Here is a 19,428-nt window from a genome sequence, read left to right on the forward strand (position 1 = left end):
CGGATGTGGTTATGGTTCAATATTTTATTGGTGATGTGAACAATTGTTGACCTTACAAAAAGGGGAAATGTATTGTTTTGTGGAAATATTCATTTTGACCAATAATATAATATAATATAATGTAATATAATATAAAACATCGCGATTAGCTATTACGTGTTAAAACGGCTTGTCAGAGGTCATGTCGTGGTTTTATTTTGAAAGGTCTCCAGTCAAGTGACTCCCGGAAGTTTTTGTTTCCTCACCTGTCAGTTCTGACACTGTGCGAGTGTTCATCCTCGTCTCTTTGGCTGTTTACCAGAAACAGGTCTTCTCTTATCAAGAATAAATGATCGCGCTGTGTGCTCGGCTGACACCGGACTGAGGACAGCATCCAAAGCGGTTAGTGGAGGTCGAGAGTGAAAAATAATCGACTGCTTTTTTGCTTCACCTAGCCACAAATGACGTTAGCTAAGCGCTAGCTAGCTGTTATCATAGATCGGTAGTTTTATTCGCTGTAACGTTCGGCATTGTTATTGGTTCTTTGTTCGTCAAAGTCAGTATCTGCTGATTGTTGTGGTTTTATTTTTCCGTACATAATATCAGTGTCTTTCATTGTGTCTCGTCGGCTGTCCACACAGCTCACGGAAGCTAACACTATAACCTTACCTTGAACCGTACACGAACGAGTCGGTGATTGTTTACATCCTGGCTGAGGCTGTTTGAACCACATACGCTCTCTTGATTTATGCCATTGTAATGTTTGCATTTAGCTCTCGTATTTAATCTCATTGTGTCTAAATACATGACTTCTTACTTCATGTCTTATATTTGGACTCATGTTCACTTTCGTTTTAAACACTTGTCTTGCTGGGGTCGCTCAGTTTCATACCCCTCTCTGAAGTCGTCCATGAAAGTCAGCGATGCTTTTTGTATCTTGGTTTCTATCGCTGGTGTGGCTCTCATGGACTGTCAAGCTTTTCATTTGAAACTTACTTATTTTAGAGCTTCGGCCTTCAAGAGTTAAAACTTGGCTCCTCGGTGTTTGCTGCATCATTGCATGCTGACATCATCAGCAATAGCATTAGCTGCACTGTCTCAGCACTGCCACAAACCGAAAGTGTTCTGCAGTGTGTTTAACTCGTTTTTGCCACCTTTTTAAGATATTTTCTAGTACAGACATTGCCTCATTTATGGAGGATATATCTCTCTCAAATTTGTCTGAATTGATGATATTCTTGCTGAGAGCCATTGTTTTTTGTACAGACTGTCCCTGTAACAACAGGCCAGTCCTCAGATCAATGTGTTTTCTCCTCACTTTTATTTTTAAAAAATAGCTACATGGAGAGATATTATGTAGACGTTTATAAATCACACACTGTTAATCCAAATCAAAACTGGTGTTGAAATAGTTGTGAAATAAAAATGTAGACAAACCTTTATCGCTTTCCGTGTAATAGACCATTACACATAACCTGCATAAGTAAAGTTTGTTAGCGTAAGAATCAACTTTGAAACAAAAGAAGTACTTCTTTGCCACTTTCTGTAAACAGACATGTTTCAGCTTGTAGCTTTCCTCAGCTTGATAGAAAAACCAATTGTGTGTGTGTGACTTCGAAATGCTTTACCACTCACATTGTGCTGCCTAACGTGGGTCCACTCTTTTAAAAAGCATCTGAAAACCTGGCTTTTTAAACAAGCTTTTAGTTGAACGAGGGTTTTAAAAGATTGATTGTTTTATGTTCTGTACTGGTTGTTCTTCTTATTTTTTTTTCAATATTTTTTATTGTGAAGCACTTTGTGATTTTGTATCTGTCAAAGGTGCTATATAAATAAAATGTACTTACTTGCAAAGAGACGCGTAATCAAAGGAGAGAGGAAAAAAATCTACTAATCTTAGTATTTGCAGATCACAGATTATCAGAAAACAATACCAAGAAAAATAATAATAATTAAAAAAGACACAGTTACAGCACTTGTACAGAACAAAAGTATCAGTGAGCACCATCTCTCTAAGATGTCCCCTTAATCATGTGTAATAACAAGACATTTCATTTCACCTCATGCCTTAGGATAGAAAGTCCAAGTTCAATAAACAAATGTTATTTTCATCTTTTTGATCCAAACCTCTTCCTGTCATCCCTAGGTCATCTAGCTGCTACAGCGTAGGCCTGTGCAAGCATGGAGCCTCTGGCAGTGGATGATGACATCTGTATTCTGAAACACGAGACAGCCTTCACCACCTCCGGCGAGAGCCCAGTATCTGTGTGTGCTGGCGACGAGTCTGTCGCTTCCCACTTTGCCCTGGTCACAGCCTATGAGGACATCAAGAAGAGGCTGAGAGACACGGAGCGAGAGAATACTCTGCTAAGGAAGAGGGTCAAGCAGCTGGAGGATAAGGTATGGATGCACATGGCCAGGAAGTGGTGATTTCTGCAGAGTTGCATGGAGAGGGAAGAAGAATAGAAGCTAGAAAAAGGAAATAACAGCTCATGGAGAGTGATTTAAAAAAAATAAAAAATAAATACTTGCTGCCTATCTAGAAGTTTTAGGGCACTACTTTGTTTTTGTGTCTGTCAACTTCTGTGACCATTGGGATTTAGATTTGAATGATGTGAGTGAAAGTTTGTCTTATATATTCACAAACTGTCAATGAGTTTAACTCAAAAATGTGCATATAATGCAGAAGCATGTCTTGAATAATCCTGCTGCAATGACCTTTCACAGGGCTGTGCTATTGATCAAATTTAAGGGTAGGTCACACTTGACACTTAAACCTGTAGAAGCTGTTTTGTTTGAAAACAAAACTGCATACATGTTTCCCATATCCCATTTATGTGTTCCAGTAAAGTGAATGAGAAATAATTATACCGTGCGGTCATTATAGCATTGTTAAAACAACAAATCCAATGGTGTCCCCCTAGATTTTTTCACAGAACTGTATGAACAAACACGAAATGCTTAGAGAAACTGCAAAATACTTAACTGTGGGCCCTAACCCCATCTGCACACCAACATTAATAAACCTGTGGCCTACAGTGAAAGCTAAAACCAATGAACCAATAAATCTTCCATCTGTAAACATGGAGGAGGTCTGGGAAAACATGACATGTTTTGGGGCACTACACATATGAAAAGAGAGCTCAATAAAAAAATTAATTATTTTACTATTTTAACAGAAAAAGGTAACACAGATGGAACGCAAAAGTGAAAACATATTGAAAGATGTGCTCTTCTCATCTCTGTGCAGCTCTTCAGGCCCGATGCACCTCCATCAGAGGGTCCCCAGTATGTGAATAAGGCCTTCAGTGCTTACCGAGGTATCTATATAGAGAAGGAAGATCTGCAGATGGAGCTGAACAAACTGGTGAGTCCACTGGTCTATTTGAACCTTCCTCAAACTGACACGATCATGTATGTTTCAAACCTGAGAAACAACAAAGAAAGGGTTGTTGTAGAAATATCTTCTGCACTTCAAAGCTTAGGTAGAAGGTTATTTTTATCAACATACAAATACAACACGAGTGCATTGATCTTACCAAGGGGAAGAGTTTTCTTCTTCGGTGTGAATGCTGACTCTTCCTGTTTATTATCCTTCTCGTTTAGAAAAAGGAGAAGAGTGAGAGTGAGAGGTTGCTGATGGAGCAGCTCCAGGCCAAAGAGTGGGAGCTGCTGCAGCTGAGGACAGAAATGGATACCAGCCAAGGTACAGGTAGAGCACATGGGCCTGCTTTGTTTTCTTTATAGCAGCTGAGCAAAGCTTTGTGAAATGCATCTGCAAAAAACCATTGCATTTAATATGTGACTTACACCTTTTAAAAAACAGTGTTTTCTGTGGATGTATCTTCCTATAGAGTCACATGACTTACACTGCCATGGTGGCAGGAAAAGCTTCTGCAAAAATGATGGAGCCAGTGCAGCTTTCAAGCTGTCGAGAGTTCACTGCGCACATTAAATACATAGAGATGGAGCAATATATCACAGAATCTGACAGACTGACTACATCTGACCCTTATGTGCTTTTCACATCTATTGAGAACAAGACATTCAAGCATGAAAACATTGGATTCTGTACCTGATATAAACAACAGCTTCACTTTTTAATGAAAACTGGCATGTATTTATTTGACTAAATATTTAATTTATTATTGAAGAGAGTTACGATCGCCATCATTGAAATGATAAGGAATTCATATCTGAATTTGTAATGAACTAGTGATGATTTAACCTGTATTCTTTTTTTCTTTTTTTTTATTGTCAGTGATGAAGAGCCTGAACAGCCCTCAGGATTACTGGCAGGTGGACAGGGTCAGCACTGAGCTGAAGATCCACAAACTACAGGAGGAGCTTGAGAGAGTGACACTGGAAAACAGCAGACTGCTGGAGAGAGGTGGGGTAAGTACGCTGTACAGCCATGGGAGCATAATGTGGGGGAAAAAAAAAGAGGTGGAGGAAGAAGAGCCAGAGAGAACAGCGGCGAAACATTTCGTGGAGCGAGCTGTAACGAGACGAGAGGAAAACAGCGGACGGAAGGTGTTGGGGCAGAGAGAGACAGGGTGACTCTGGGAAGATGTGGAAAGAAAAGAGGAACACACAGGTCGATAAATTAGTTCCTGAAGTATGAAAGAAAAATGAATGGGGGAAATAAGTTAAGTTTGGAGGAGAGCAGAAGTTTGTTTTTCGTGATAAGTAAACATTGAAAAAATACTGAAAAACTAATTCTGACACCTTGGTTTTCCTAACTCACTCTGTTTTAGGAGGAACCCCACGGCCTTAATGGACCAGACTTGGGCCTGACCTGTGACACAAAGTTTAATGCAAGGTAGAGTATTTTATACATGTATACACATTTGTACAGTAAATGAAAGGTGATCTGCACAAGAGATGCGTGTGGGTTTACCATTGCATTCTGTCAATATGGGATGTAGTTGTCCTCTTTGACCACTAGAGGAGGGTGTAGCTTTTTACATTTCAAGTCTGTCCACATATCAGACACAATGAACGGCAGCTGCACCCGTAAGACTTGCATCCATGAGAAACAGATTACATTTGCAGGTGTGTGGTGAAAGTCTGTTGTATATTCAATCACATTCCACATTTCTCTGAGAGATAATTCAATCAATAATGACAGACTTATATTTCGTGAAGGAAAAAAACAATATTTTGCAGTGTAACTATTTTTTGTCGGCACTTTATTTATCCAAAGTGTAGTTTGTAGATGTTTTGTATGACTCAGCTACACATACAAAACTACCACAGAAGGTTTAATAATATAATAACATAATATGCTTTTCCTTTGTGGGTCTCCGACATATTGTCATCGCTAAATGTACCATAGTCATTTGAATTTGCTTTTTGGTGAATGTCATCGTCTATTAAACTTGTCTGTGGCTTCACACGAGAACAGTCAGTGATTGTGCTAAATGGGTCAAATGAATCCAACTACATTGCAGGATTTCAAATTAATTAATATGCCCTCACTAGGAATTTTCGTAATTTTGTGAACAGATTAGGCTTTAATTATTAAATGTCCTACTAATTTTGATCTGCTTTGATAGTTTTAATTTCACCAAATGTGGATTTGAACATGGTCTCAGTTAAATAAGTGAAATAAATATGCACATCAGTTAAAAAAAAAAAACGTTTAAATGGAGCTAAACACCTTTCTGTGCTTTACCACATCCTGAAATCCTGTCTGACAGAAATTCTACAACAACACTGGCTTTGAAGAGACGCAGCTTTGAGCATATGCATGCTTTGAGCATATTGCTAAAATTCAATATTCTGTTGATGTGTAGTGAGAGGAACATGCAGCAGATGTGCCAGGCTTTGAACAGTGAGGTCAATCGTCTCGTCTCGGAGCTGAAGCACCAATCAGGCCTGATCAGTAAACTCAGGCCGCTGATCAACGAAACAAGACAAGGTAAGGAATAATACAGAGACTGTGGTTTATAAATCTGTACACCCCATGGACTGCTGCCTTTCTCACACCTACATCATTCGTCCCCTATATTCCCCTAAAGAAACTTCTCACAGGTTACAACTCGCACGCCGGAACTGAGCGACGCGGGTATTGCAGGCGTTAATGTGATTGTAATTTGACTTTTCGAGCCAAATACAAATAGACCTGGTGACCCGTCATGGTCAATTTGTGTCGTACTATAGCAAACAAATATTTCCTTCATATAGCACTTTGAAAATGTCATAGCTCAGTGTTAAAGAAAAGAAAATGCCATACTTCTCCAGGATTTCAAGAAAATTAGTAATGTTTGAATAATCCTGCTAACAGCAACAACAAAACCTCTTTAGTGGTAGTAATTCATTTGATTTTTTTTTTTTAATCTGGGTATAGGATAGTGTCAGATTTGTGAATCCAAATCTTGCTTAACTGCACAGGAACAAATGTAGCAAACTAACGAAGTGAAAAGAGGAAGTCACTCCTGACTCCTCACGCCCTTTTAAGAGGTACTTCTTAACTGAGAAGATTTTCTTCTCCTGCTCCTTGTCACAATTTGTATGAGGTTGTGCAATCAGACTGCTAAGAAACACTGATAAAATGGTCTGTTTTACCTCTCCCCTCCCTCTGTGCTTGATGCATTCTATCCTAGAGGAGATTACCTCTGTTGTCAATTCCCTCAGACTGTCAGAGGAGACGACCAGGAGGTGAAAATTGGAATGAAATATGGCAAGAAAATAAATCTTGGCCTATTTATTCCACTGAATAAGACCGTAATCCTGTAGCTTTAATGAGACGGCTGGAAAGAAATGGAAGGAGGAGGAGAAGCTATGTGTTTGGCTGGATAATACATCTGTATTCTGATAATGTTCCTTCAGTGGAATCACTTCTATTCAAATGACAGACTCAGGAGAGGGTGGGTGGATGAAAGACCATATAATACTGGTCAAAAGTTTTAGAATGTCCCAATTTTTCCTCTTCTTTTTTGGACAAATTCAGTCATTCAAAATGAGTGCATAATATTAATGGTACAAAGGAAGAGGGAAAGGTAAAGGAAAAAGACTGGTACAAAAAAATCATGTTCATTTGTATTTATTAAGAACAAGTCTCGTCATTACTTTGTACTCTTGGTGAAAATCTTGTGTTTAATGGCAAGTGCACTCAGCTGCTAATTAAAGTTCCACACTTCTTGCTCAACATAATAAGCAGCAACTGAAAGAAAAGTGGGGGCATCTCAAACTTTTCCCAAGTCCTGTAAAGATGTGTAAGAAAAATAAAAAAATGTAGTTGGAGGAAAGAATTTATAGTGATTTACCTGCACGATATAGTCAAACAATAGAATTTCCTACACTTCGCTCACCACCTTTGTAAAAATAACAACTTATCAAAGGAGAAATCGCATCAAATAACACACAAGAAATTGGTAGATTGGTAAAATATTAAAAATCACAAAGAGGGACAAACATTGGAACCTGTTTGTGACATGTGACCCGTTTCTAACCACACTTGCAATATTTGCAAAACACTTTTATTGCTTTTCACTCTCACTTTTCCTCCCTCTTTCCTTCACCTTGCTGTCTCTAGCTTCCTCAACAGTTCCAATCCAGTGTCTGGATGACGTAGAAAAGAACAACCACCCAGGTCCTCGGGCGTCCGTCCCTCGTCCCCCTAGTGCCCCCCCACTCCCCTCGTGTTCTGGACGTCCCTGCCCTCCTGTCGGTGGCCCATCGGGCCCCCTGTTGCCAGACAGCCTGAAGGAGGACTGCTGGTACAATGGACCCTGGCCCTCACATAGCTGTTCAGAAGAGGCTTTAGCTGGCAGTAATGCCGTCCTGCCCCCGCCGCCCTTAAACCAAGCTTCCCTGGACGAGAGCTCCAGGTCCTTCCCTAGTCCTCCCAAGCCCAGTGACGCCATATTCTGGGAGGGACACTCTGCTGCATCCAGCTCCTCATCACTTATGGGAAACAGCAGTCCTAGGAGCCCTCCTAACACTGAGTGGGCAAAGCCCTATTGAGAGCAGCTTTGACCGGATAATAGATGATTATGAAATAGTTTGCAGTTGGATGGATGACTTGACTCTGCAACCCTGCCACATAGCTACCACCTAACCTGCCTTAAGCTGATTAGACCACTCCCCTGGCCTGGACCTACTGGTTGTGGGAACTAACTGAAACCAGAGGAAGCCTTTCAGAGGTGAGAACTCTGCACACCTGCTGATTTCTCTGCTCACTGCACTGGTGAACTTATCTGACCATGCAGAGGGTAGGTTGAGGAGAGAGAGGCCCTCAGTAGAATCTAAAGTTTTTTCTGTGAGTGTGTGTCCTTGTGTGCACATGATTCAAAGTGTGTCCCAGCGCGCATACGAGCAATTTAACTTCAGTGTGTGCATGTGCGCACATTAAAAAGCGCGTGCCTGTGTTTGCAGATCAGTGTGCGGGCATCTCTTGCCTACCAGTTATCTGCATCTCATCATAATGAACCCAGTAGGGCTCAAAGAGCCTCTTTTCTTCATTCATTATGCGGCCACAGCTGGACACACAGCAGAATACTTTGTAAAACTGTATTCAGTAAAATGCAGGTCTTTTTACATTTGATCGCTGTATAGTATTCAAGGTCCCATGTATGTCTTGTGGTCATGTGAAGAAACTGTGTAGGTGCAAGGTTTTTGATCCAAATTTTAAAGGCTACCAAATAAACCCGTCTTTTCTCAATTGTTTTCATATCAGTCCGTACACATCATTATCCAAGAAGCTATGCTTACCAAATCATTTTTGAGAATGCAGTCACAATGTTTGGATTTATGAGATTAATGAGTCGCAAATAATAAACTTTTATCTTATGGTGTGTCGCTATCTGAAATAGAACATAATCCACGGGGGCACAAGAACAACTGTTCTCACAGAAATTTCACAACTCCTGCAAACCTGTATAAGCCTGCCTGTTATCACATATTCAGTTTTCGAATTCTGTTGGAAGGGGACATGTATATGTAATGCTGTGAGTTGTTGGGTGTTTTTCTTTCAGTTTTTTTTTTCCCGTTAAGGACTCGTGGAATAGAATTCATAAACTCCTCTGTATTTCTGAAACCTGATTAGGTTTGTGGAGATTTTGAACAATAACAAATGTATTCTAAACTCTGTACTGTGCTGGTGTTAAGCTATGACACATCCGTTTGGCAGTATGAGGTTCTCTTTGATTTCTATTTTTTACAAATAAACTGAAGGATGTACAAAAGAAACACACATTATAAACAGTACACAACATACATAAATGGAAGAATGTGCATATCTGTATAAATGTAAATGGTGGGCTTCAGTTCTCTGCCACGCTGTTTTGCACTCCAAAACATATATATATTGTTTGTGGTTATTTTCCTCCCTCGCCCTAAGACGTCTGATGTGTCTGCAATGGTGGCAACTTAATAAGTGCATTAACATGCAGAAATGTGCAAAAGTGACTTGACAAATAGGTGCACAAAGCACAAAGGGCACGTATCATTGAAAAAAATGCATTTTCTTCTTTTTTTGTTTATGATAACTGTGGTCTTTTTGTTCATTCATTTTTCAAGAATTGTTCTTTTACAGCAGTAGTTTCATACTTCTGTAAACGACTTGCAAACCAAAATGCAATGTACAGTAGATACGGATTATATTTTAGATTTACTGCACTTCAGACTGTTTGTAAATATGATCAATTAAACAAATGAAAAGGAAGTGGGGTTTGATCCGTCTCTGAATTGAAATGTTTTTTATTTTATTTTAGCAAACATGAGGTTTAATTTAATGAACAAAGTGAAAGCATGTCAAGCCTTTTCACAGTTGAAAACATATTTGTTTGTCTGTTTGGTATGGCATCCTGTCCACACACTTAGTAGTAGTAGGGCTGAACGATTTTGAATAAATATCCAATTGCAATTCTTTTGATAGGGATTGCGATATGATTTGCAATATCAGAGGGAATGCTCATTACACTTGTTTTCATTGGAAAACCATTTAAAATGATTAGTGAGATATTTGTGCAGATCTGCAAGAAACAAAGACTTCTCTTCAGTCTGTAGAATAAGATGTGTATAGATCAAGACAATAATCTACAATATTTTGGCTTGAACAAATACTCCTGTGATTTGAAAAATGCAGTATGCCGTATTACAATTTGGATAAAATTTCATAATGACTCTGACTGCCTATCAAAAAGCTTCTGTAATTCTGCAGCTCAAACTATCTGTCACTTCAACTAAAATGTTGCAGACAAGCATTTTAAAACACTTCAGGCTTTAAAGACTCAACCAGCATTTGCCATTACTTAAAAAAAAAGTCAAATTAAAGATACCGTGAACTGTGATTTCTAACATTTTTAACAGTCTAAAGTAAGAAAAAAAATGCCTGTATGAATGAAACACACTTTATCATAGATTCACTTTACTGACAAAATATTTACATTGTCACATTTCATTTTTTATTTTTTTTATGGGTTTCATTTATAGTAGATCTTTAACATATGCTGTACAAAACTATAATCATGAAGTCTTTTTTCTTAGGATGTTGATAAACAGGCTGCAGGAGCAGGTAGATTAAATAAGCACTTGAGTTGCCATTGTATGTCAAATATAAACCTAAGCAGATTTTGAGCACTACAAAATTTACAACTGGAAAGCCAAAGTGTTGCTAGCACATGTACTTGTAAATGTTAAATGAATAGATTTAATTATCAATATTCAATCAACAGAGAAAAGATAATTATATTGCAACGTTTATGGGTATCTGATGAAAAACATTATGCAAACATACGCAAATTAGCAAACATGATTTACATAACACACCTGTTTTAGTTACATATGCAGCAGATTTAAGTTAAACAGGTATGTGGCTTCATCAACCCAGTCTGATGTGGGGGCTGTTTGGGTGTCATGTTTCTTATTACATGCTAGTTGGGAGTTTCTGGTTTCTTTTCTTTAACGGGATCCCTGTTCTTTCGAACTCCATTTTCTGTCTGATGTACTCCTGCTTACATTCCTCGAAGAAGCCAGGGTCCTTGTAGCTGGTGGAAGACAGAAGTTCCAGTATTTATTTTACAGGCTGAAAGTAACCTGGTTTGAAAATGTTTGCCTATGATCATGGACCAAAGCTTAAGGTGTTAGTGGGGCTGGGAAATAACAAGGGGAGCCATAATGGTGTCTGTGTCAGTGTCGAGTGTTCTAGAAAACAAAAAAGAGAAGCAAAACACTCACTGTAACGTCAGACATTCCTTCAGTGCCGAATTCTCCTCTCTGCAGTTCAGCACCATGAGGAAACCCGATTCTTTACAACAGTGGGTGAAGGCTGGAGGGAGATGGAGAAATTATCAAAAGGAAATTAAGGGGGGAACAACGGAACACCAAGCTACACCTCATCTTTGCACTTGTGTGGCCATCGCCAGTCTCCTCTTCAAGATGAAACCTACATTTCCTCGTTCACATAAGGACTGAGCAAATGTACTGGCCACAAGGTAGTAGTATCTGTGGCCAGTCTGTTTCCTCACTGGCTCTTTAACAGTAACTGCAAATATAAAGGTGTTTCTTCCCTCCCTTGAGTAATAAAAATAGGTAATGCTTCACTGATCACAACAATAACTAGGCAAGTAAAAAAAAAAGAAGCATTTCCAGAAATCACAGGCCATACAATATCAGGGGTGTGAAATATGTGACAGTAAGTTTGAGTCTCTACAGGGTAACTGAGGCAAAGCTCACGGGCAAATAAGTGATATTCTGAAAACCTTTGACCCGTACAAATTCTGCAAATGACTTAAATTAAAATGCCACATTCAAAGCACCTGAGATTATGACCGATACGATATAGACAGTATATGGTGGTAGATTTGGCAATCCCAAGTGACAGCAACATCAAGAAGAAGGAACACGAGGAGCTTGAGAAACACCAAGGGCTGAAAGAGGAGCTAGAGAAGATGTGGGGAAAAAAGGCAACTGTGGTCCCAGTGGCGAGAGGAGCACTACAACCTTCAAACTGGGAGAGTGGCGCCAACAGACTCCAGTAGCAACATTTGAGATGTCTGTCCAGAAGAGCACAGTCATGGGAACAGCTAAGATACTGTGCAGAACCCTCAAGTAGAGGACTCAAGCTTGGGGGAGACACAAGACCACTCAAGTGGGCTATTATACCAGGTTTACACAAGACCTGGCGTAATAACCCTTTTTCAAAGCAGATATTTGTCGATATGGAATAGCAGGATAAACACAGGTTTTACTAATAACCAATTAGGGTTCCACTGCAGGTTTAAAAGAGCCAGGGTCAAGTGTAAGAGTAGATCACACTAAATACGTGACACTTAAACCTGGAGAAAAAAAAAAGTTTTTTGGTTTTTCTAAATAATTATTTTCAAACTGCATACTTGTTTTACCATAGTTTCTAAAAGGTGTTCCAATAAAGTGATTGAGAAATAATACTTTTGCACAGTGCTGTATATATACTGTACATGAAACTATAAGCAAACTAATATTTTGTAATCAGATACATTGCTTCATGTAATTGAGAAAGAAATGAAAAACTGTGATATTTTATTGTGTATTGACATTTTTGTTACACCTATAGTGTATACAGCATGCAATCAAATATGATAAAAATATCTTAAGTGGAAAATTCAGTGAATGAGTACTATACATCACTTATGCAAATCCCTCCATGATGCTGCATCTGTGACATTGTGCTCTGGCTGCTGGTGTATTACAGAATTAATGTGCGAGATCCTTGTTGTAAAGAAGGTGCTGAAGACCGAGTCTTCACCTTGTTAGCAAGCTCTTGCTCAAAGCTTTAATTAAAACCACTGCCCTCCCATGCCCCCATTCGTGCGCGTGCGCACACACACACACACACACACACACACACACACACACAAAAGATATATTTACCTTTATCGGTTATGGCATAAGTATGGTTATCACACCAACACTTTCATCAAGATGCAGATGTGAAAAAAACCAATTTAGAGAAGCACAACAGTGCGACTAATCTAATCAACCAACGCCTGTCCCATGATATTAATAGAGACTGAAGAGGGGTTGCCTTTTCGACTGCAGCAACACCAAAGGTAAATCTATGAGACTGGCTTGATACAAAAATGGGTTGGGTTCCCTTCACTTCTAGGGTGCTCTTTAGGCCATTTTTAAAGATGCAGAAGTGGAGTTTGGCAGTTAGAAGAAAGCAGAAGATAAAGGGCCTGAACACTTAGGGAAACTTGGACCATATGAGAATGTGAAAACCACTAATACTTAATTAGATATAACAAATCTTATGAGACTGACGCATAGGAAGCCATGGTCAAGTCGCTGGACCACATACTGTCGGCTCTGGATGAACTATGCAAAAAACGAGTCATAGTTTCATACACTTTGGTGTTATGATTGTCCACTCAAGAGGACAGTTTAATGTGACTCCAACATTGTCAATACCAAACAACACGACATCAATGTTGTCTTCTGATGAGTAAAGAGGGTGCCCTCTGTTGGACAATTTGGTAATTACTTCAAACTGTCTATGCCATTCTAGTCTGTATATTTTGAATTCAAATAGGTTTTATATGGTTTGAGTTTGAATTATAACCTACAACTGTACTGTAGCAGTGTACTGTGTGTTCATATAACATAAACAGTGCATTAATATGAGTACTTAAGGCAAGCAATCAAATCTTGGCCTTGTGAATCAGGGTTGAATCAATTCAGGAAATCCGTAGCGCTGCCCTGGAAATACTATGGGGTGTGCAAAGGCATGCAAGCAGAGAGCTAACAGGAAAACCAAAGACACTGAGAGCTATGTGGGTTCTTCATTGACACATGTGGGAGCCCAGTGCAGACAAACATATAGAAAGAGATAGATGGCGGAGAATGTAGGTGTGAAAATGAGTGGGACGAAAAGCTAGCAATGTGAGGGTGGTTTCCACTACCTGGCTGCACAGCCCCTGTCTGTCCCACCACCCCAGACTACATGTGTTTTCACGTGCAGTCATCTGATTTCTAGAAACCACATAACCCAGTCACTATCAACTATGTGTTGCTGAGGCACACTGAACTGCACGCACTCACATGCGGCCTGCTCCTCGATTCAGAGAAAAAAGTGGACTCGAGAGGCAGGTGTTTACAGTGGCAGGAAACAGTTCAGCAAGACACAGTCAAATGGTAAGGAACCAAATGGTATAAAAACTCCTTTGATGGGACAGATCAAACACCTTGTCACAGAAACAGACTGCATTTTGATCTACACGTCATGATGAAAGACACAAGACTTCTTCACATCTGCCAACACAAACATGTCTATCACTAGGACAGGATCCTTAAAGTGGACATATTATACCCTATTTCCCCCATTAAAATAGTTCCCTGGTGTCCTAATGAACATGTCAGTGACATGCTTTGGTCAAAATACCATAAGGATGAAGCATCATAGCAGTTCAATAACCCTGCTAAACCCGCCCCTTTCAGAACACTCGGTTTTCGTGCATGGTCCCTTTATATGCAAATGAGACACAGGCAAACACACACCCATTTCTTCCAGGGGGTTTCTGATTTGTCCTCTTTACAGCGCTTTACAGCTCTATTCGTCTCCCCCTCCCTCCACTAGTTCTCTGACAATATCAACATGGCAGCGTGCGCAGAAAACAGCGAGAGTGCCGTCACAGGAAGAGACGTCCTACATAAGGATCGAGCCGAACAGTGCCGAACTGTATATCAGTTAAAAACACTTAGGAACAGCACCACTGATCGCTAGCGGCGCGCGGCGGGCTGAATAAACTGCCGCTGTATGTTACTGTATCAGACCGTTGACTGTGCTCCGGAGACCTCGCCACCGCTGATCTCCAGCGGCGCGCGGCGAGCAGACCAGTGACTGTATGCTCCGGAGCTGGCAATCAGTCACACAGCGCCAGTTTAGGCAGCTGACGATCAGTCTTTTTAACAGATTTTCACAGAGAGTGCAGCACCGTTGATCGCCACCGCTGATCACCAGTGGTGAGCTGCATAAACAGCTGCTGTATGTGACTGTATCAGACTGAGTCTGTGCTCCGGTCATGGAGGACGTACTGAACAAATATTTTTAATTAGGACGTGTCAGAATGGTCAGTTATGAGCTCTATGTGACCTTTTCTTAACAATGTGTGTGTTTGTACGTCGGTGAAATACGTCCCCTGACTAAATACGGCGACCGCTGGCCATAGTCTGATGCGAAGTGGTGCGAACACACTTTTGCTGACTTTATCCGACACATTAGCTTCATATATAAAATCCTCTGAGGCTGGAAGTTTGTGTGAAACACTGTGCTCCACTGGGCAGCCACGAACAGCACACTTGTCCCTCCGCGTTGACATAATACCGCTCTTCCTCCCTCGCCTGCACTCTCGCAGGGACAGGTGGAGCTAGGGTAGAGCTCTCCAAGTAAACTTACTGGTGGGGCGGTAACATTCGCGGTGAAATGCACATGCTGCCGTCATAAGCGCAGGGAATTCAACATCGAGTGTTTTATCGCCTATACTTACACTAAGCGGGACCACGAAAACATGACTGAGTATTATTTTTCTACACTTTAGCGACTGGTAGGGCCTCCAGACTCCCAAATATAAGTATTAAAATGGTTAAAAAGTTGATTTTGCATAATATGTCCCCTTTAAGAAATTCACAATAGGCTTCTTGTCTTCTTGGGTAATACACCATCCTGCCTAAACCCTGCATACAATCGAAGTTTCAAGAAAATCCGTTTGTAGTTTTTTCATAATTCTGACAAAGACATAAAAATATGACCTAAAATATAAGGGCAGGTGCATCACTTCGAACTAAGACTATAGTCATGTCACGTGTGAAGCTGTTTGATACTATTAATTTTTATACAGTGCGGTACAATTTGGAAAGGTCCTGGGTCAGGCTTGAATTTGAACTAAGAACTTTACTTGGTGGGCAGGGTGTGCATCGTACTGGTGCAACAATGAACGACAACATCAGACGAGACACAACAAACAGCAATGGACATCCAGCAGCAGCTTTCCTGCTCGTTTAGTGGCCATTTGTGTCAATAGGATGTCAAAGCTTTGTATGAGAACAGACTTTGAGTGTCGCTTTCCTATTGCCCAATCAGCTGACTGACCTTACCGTGCCATTTTATTCTGGTACCCCAAGGGAAGGGTGCCAAAATGGAATGGTAGGTGCTGGTTATTTTGGTACTATTCCTAATGGAAACACAAAAAACAAATACTGCACTGTATCAAACTAAAACGACCCACTGGATGGAAACATGGTTTAAATTAACTTGAGCAATCAGCCTCTACCAATAGCAATAGGTAACAGGTCATTTCATTTACTGTTGCCAAATGAGGGTCAACATGAATCCACAGGTTCACTTTAATTTCCACCAACAGTTGGAACAGTAGGAACTATTTATATCATTACATTCAGTGGATCAAAACCCAGTGCACAAAACCCTGAAACTGATCGTAAAGTAAATATGGCCTTTGAGGTAAAATATGCACCTTTGCAACCTCCTGCATCACAAGATTCCAGGAAAGAAATATATAATATATACATATAGACAGTAAAGTTTGTTAAGGTAATTGGACAGGTAGTTTTTCCAGAATACCAGACAACACCAGACCTTGTCTATACAAGTGCTCAATTTGACAGAAATATTTACCACATTTCTGTCAAGACAAGCACATTTGAAGCTTCCCCCTTAACATTTTCCATGTGTTAATTTGAAGCCAAGTCTCCAGATTTACTTCCAAAGATAGCTCCTATTTTGGCTAAAAAGGCTTCAGACAAGAAGAGATATAAATATTGGAGTTGTATTTCTGGATTGGTGAGCTCTACAAAATGACTCAGACCTCCTGGACACATAAGTAACTTGATGCATACATTATGCTGCATTTTATCAGTTACTAGCCAGAATAGGCTCAAAAGCTGGCATTATCTGTCACAATTGCTTTTCTTTTGACATGTGTGTTTAACTGCCATGACTAGTTAGGCTCAAGTGTGCAACTGCATGGTTAATATGAGAGCTGAAACCAGTTTTAGCATAATAAATCCAACAGCACTTCATTATAATTGTCTCCTTTCTGGTGGATGTAAAATTAAGGGAGTATTAGACTCCAACATGTTGGATGGAACATTTGAACTTTTACTGCAGAATCAACATAGTTGAATCTAAGGGGTGGGGTGGAGTGGCTCAGTGGCTCCTGTGTGCGAAAGACATCATGGTCGCAAGTTCGACTCCACCCCAGGCTGATTGTACTCAATTCCACTGTAAGTCATTTTAGATAAAAGCGTCTGCTAAATGACATGTAATGTAATGGGTGGGGAAAACAGAAGCTGTGTCAGTTTCACCTTCAACTTTCTCAGCACAGCGCTCCCTAGCCTTCTCCCTCATCATCTTGGGGATCAGGACATCTGTTTCCACGTGCCTCAGGTGAAGCTCATCTGAGAAAGTATGGGAAAAACACACAGATTATCCCTAAGAACCATGAACAGCATCCTCCAATTGCACTATTAGCACAAACAGCTCAGGTCGAATCTGTACATAGTGAGTTAAAACTTTTACTTCACCATTGAAACATGGAACAACAACAGCAATCTGATAATACTTCATATTCTTGTTGATAATCTCACATTCAGTCCGGAAATAGGTCAACTGTGTAGTGGACGAAGCCACAAAGCTACATCTACATAGCTAGCTACTAGCTAGCTCATGAGTAGTCTTCACTGGATGCACGAGACTAAATACAGCCGTCTTAAAAACGGTTTCCCTTTAAACATAATCAGCTAACATTGCATTACTAAAGCAACGTCGTGCACTAGGACAGCGGGAATGTTTAATACCTGCGTTATCTGCCTCCATAACGATGTACTCCTCAAAACATTACAAAATTGAACCAATGTGACCTAACGCACACACACTCGCAGTTCTTCCGCTGACGTCATTGGGAGGCGTAAAAACACTGCCGGTCCTACAGTGTAACTCGTCCCTAAAACAAAAACCGTTCGGAACTGCTAACGCATGTAAAGTCCATCGTCCCTAATTAGTGGTAACATCAACGTTTTATATTTTATATTATAATACTCCATTTTATAATCAAGAAAGGCAAGTAGGTAACTTATATGTCGACAATTAAAGAAGCATTACCATGAAGACTATGATAAATTAGAATAGCAATTGAGAGATCATGGGGGATGAAAACCACATCAATTCCAGGAGTAATATGGAATTTAGTTGCCCTCTTTGCCCACAATCCTTGGAAACGTCAAGAGGTATGAGAGGTCCTGGAATAGAGTAGAACTTTGATTAAACTAGGAATAATAATGATTATAGTAAATTATTGATCTATTATTTAATTAGTATTCTATTCAAAAGTGAAATTCCACCTATGGAAAGGGGGAGATGTGGTAAAAACAAAAACAAAAAAACAGATGAGTACAGGACAGCAGTTCACATTTGTGGTGTTGCCTTGTATCCACAAAATGTCTGTTTTGGTTTTGAGTCATTTTCTTCAACCTATGGCGAGCAAAACATTTATTTTAATGATCATCAGACCAGTGTTTAATTAGTGGAAAAAAGACAAGAAATAGATTACTGAATCCTGAGAGCTGTGCAAAAATGCAGCTTTCTTCTTCATAAACATAGCGGCCCTTGACAGCATAAACCCCTCTGGAGTACACTCAGTATTCAGTGGTTGACAAAATATGTCACTGTTATCTTTATCCTCAGCCTAAAATACCTGCCTTAAACCTGGCATGGTACCTTGTCTGTCTGTTATTGCTTCTCTGTATGATTCACTTGAATTCAATGCTCTCTCAGTAGAAAGTGTATCCTTTAAGAAGTGAGTGGATGCGTAAATAAAGGCATGGGCTGGAATTCACAAAAAGGTACAGTGTGCAGGATTTAGCAGTATCTGTTGTTGACGTTGCATGTCACAGCTGAGTTTCTTACCCTTCATCCTTCCCTTCCAAGCATATAGGAGAAACCACAGTAGTGTTTAGATATCATTAAACATAATTTAAGTCCTAAATGTGTGTAGTTTGTCAGTTAAAAATGTGGTCATCCAAAATGCTGGCCTCCATAGAGAAAAAACACTCCTGATATAAACAAAAAGGGTTCATTCTGTAGTAACGAAAAATCATACAGTCAGGTGATTGCACACTTCAGAGTCATATAAGTACTTATAATTTTAATTTGCATTTGCAAATGGAAATGGTAAGGGTAATTATTGCACTATCATGAGTCAAAATGTGACATTTTAATTTGAGCAAATATGTTTATCAGTGTTTGATATCCACTAGTTGAATGCTACAGGTTGAGTTAAAATCAATTTGAATATTGTTACGTAACATAGATAGTATGTTATGTAACAATATTTAAATTGATATGCACATGTCCCACAACAATCCACTATTTAAACTACTAAGTGAAAACTGTGGATCTAAATGGTAGTAAAATATAGTGACAAAATCCTCCTGAAGTTGAATCAACAC

General features: G+C 39.8%; 2 protein-coding genes across 3 annotated transcripts; one reads left to right on the forward strand and one right to left on the reverse strand.

The window, feature by feature from the left end:
- Positions 1 to 230: 230 nt before the first annotated feature.
- On the forward strand, positions 231 to 9,649 carry azi2 (5-azacytidine induced 2). Of its 2 annotated transcripts, none has more exons than XM_044033894.1 (8): positions 231 to 381; positions 2,126 to 2,379; positions 3,230 to 3,346; positions 3,586 to 3,691; positions 4,241 to 4,374; positions 4,737 to 4,801; positions 5,778 to 5,902; positions 7,520 to 9,649. In XM_044033894.1, exons 2-8 carry the CDS (start codon positions 2,161 to 2,163, stop codon positions 7,948 to 7,950), a joined length of 1,197 nt encoding a protein of 398 aa, XP_043889829.1. In that variant the 5' UTR covers positions 231 to 381; positions 2,126 to 2,160; the 3' UTR covers positions 7,951 to 9,649. The 2 variants fall into 2 exon arrangements, with proteins under 2 accessions (XP_043889829.1, XP_043889830.1); XM_044033895.1 differs by having other exon boundaries at positions 3,586 to 3,685.
- Positions 9,650 to 10,323: 674 nt separating this feature from the next.
- cmc1 (C-x(9)-C motif containing 1) lies at positions 10,324 to 17,892 on the reverse strand. Its single transcript, XM_044033896.1, has 4 exons — positions 17,779 to 17,892; positions 17,287 to 17,379; positions 11,164 to 11,254; positions 10,324 to 10,973 (listed from the first exon to the last, which is right to left on the reverse strand). The coding sequence occupies exons 1-4, from the start codon at positions 17,795 to 17,797 to the stop codon at positions 10,853 to 10,855; spliced, it is 324 nt and encodes a 107-aa protein (XP_043889831.1). The 5' UTR covers positions 17,798 to 17,892; the 3' UTR covers positions 10,324 to 10,852.
- Between the last annotated feature and the right edge of the window lie 1,536 nt (positions 17,893 to 19,428).

The sequence above is a fragment of the Solea senegalensis genome, linkage group LG9, assembly GCF_019176455.1.
Source record: "Solea senegalensis isolate Sse05_10M linkage group LG9, IFAPA_SoseM_1, whole genome shotgun sequence".
NCBI classification, from domain to species: Eukaryota; Metazoa; Chordata; class Actinopteri; order Pleuronectiformes; family Soleidae; genus Solea; species Solea senegalensis.

Bases quoted from the DNA above. Each gene is read 5' to 3' on its own strand.
- azi2 (XM_044033894.1), top strand. From the start codon at position 2,161: ATGGAGCCTCTGGCAGTGGATGATGACATCTGTATTCTGAAACACGAG. The intron at 4,375-4,736 runs GTAAGTACGCTG...ACTCTGTTTTAG, and splicing joins GACTGCTGGAGAGAGGTGGG to GAGGAACCCCACGGCCTTAA. The intron at 4,802-5,777 runs GTAGAGTATTTT...GTTGATGTGTAG, and splicing joins GACACAAAGTTTAATGCAAG to TGAGAGGAACATGCAGCAGA.
- cmc1 (XM_044033896.1), bottom strand. The intron at 11,255-17,286 runs GTGAAACTGACA...ATCTCCCTCCAG, and splicing joins CTGTGCTGAGAAAGTTGAAG to CCTTCACCCACTGTTGTAAA. The intron at 10,974-11,163 runs GTGAGTGTTTTG...GTCTTCCACCAG, and splicing joins AAGGAATGTCTGACGTTACA to CTACAAGGACCCTGGCTTCT.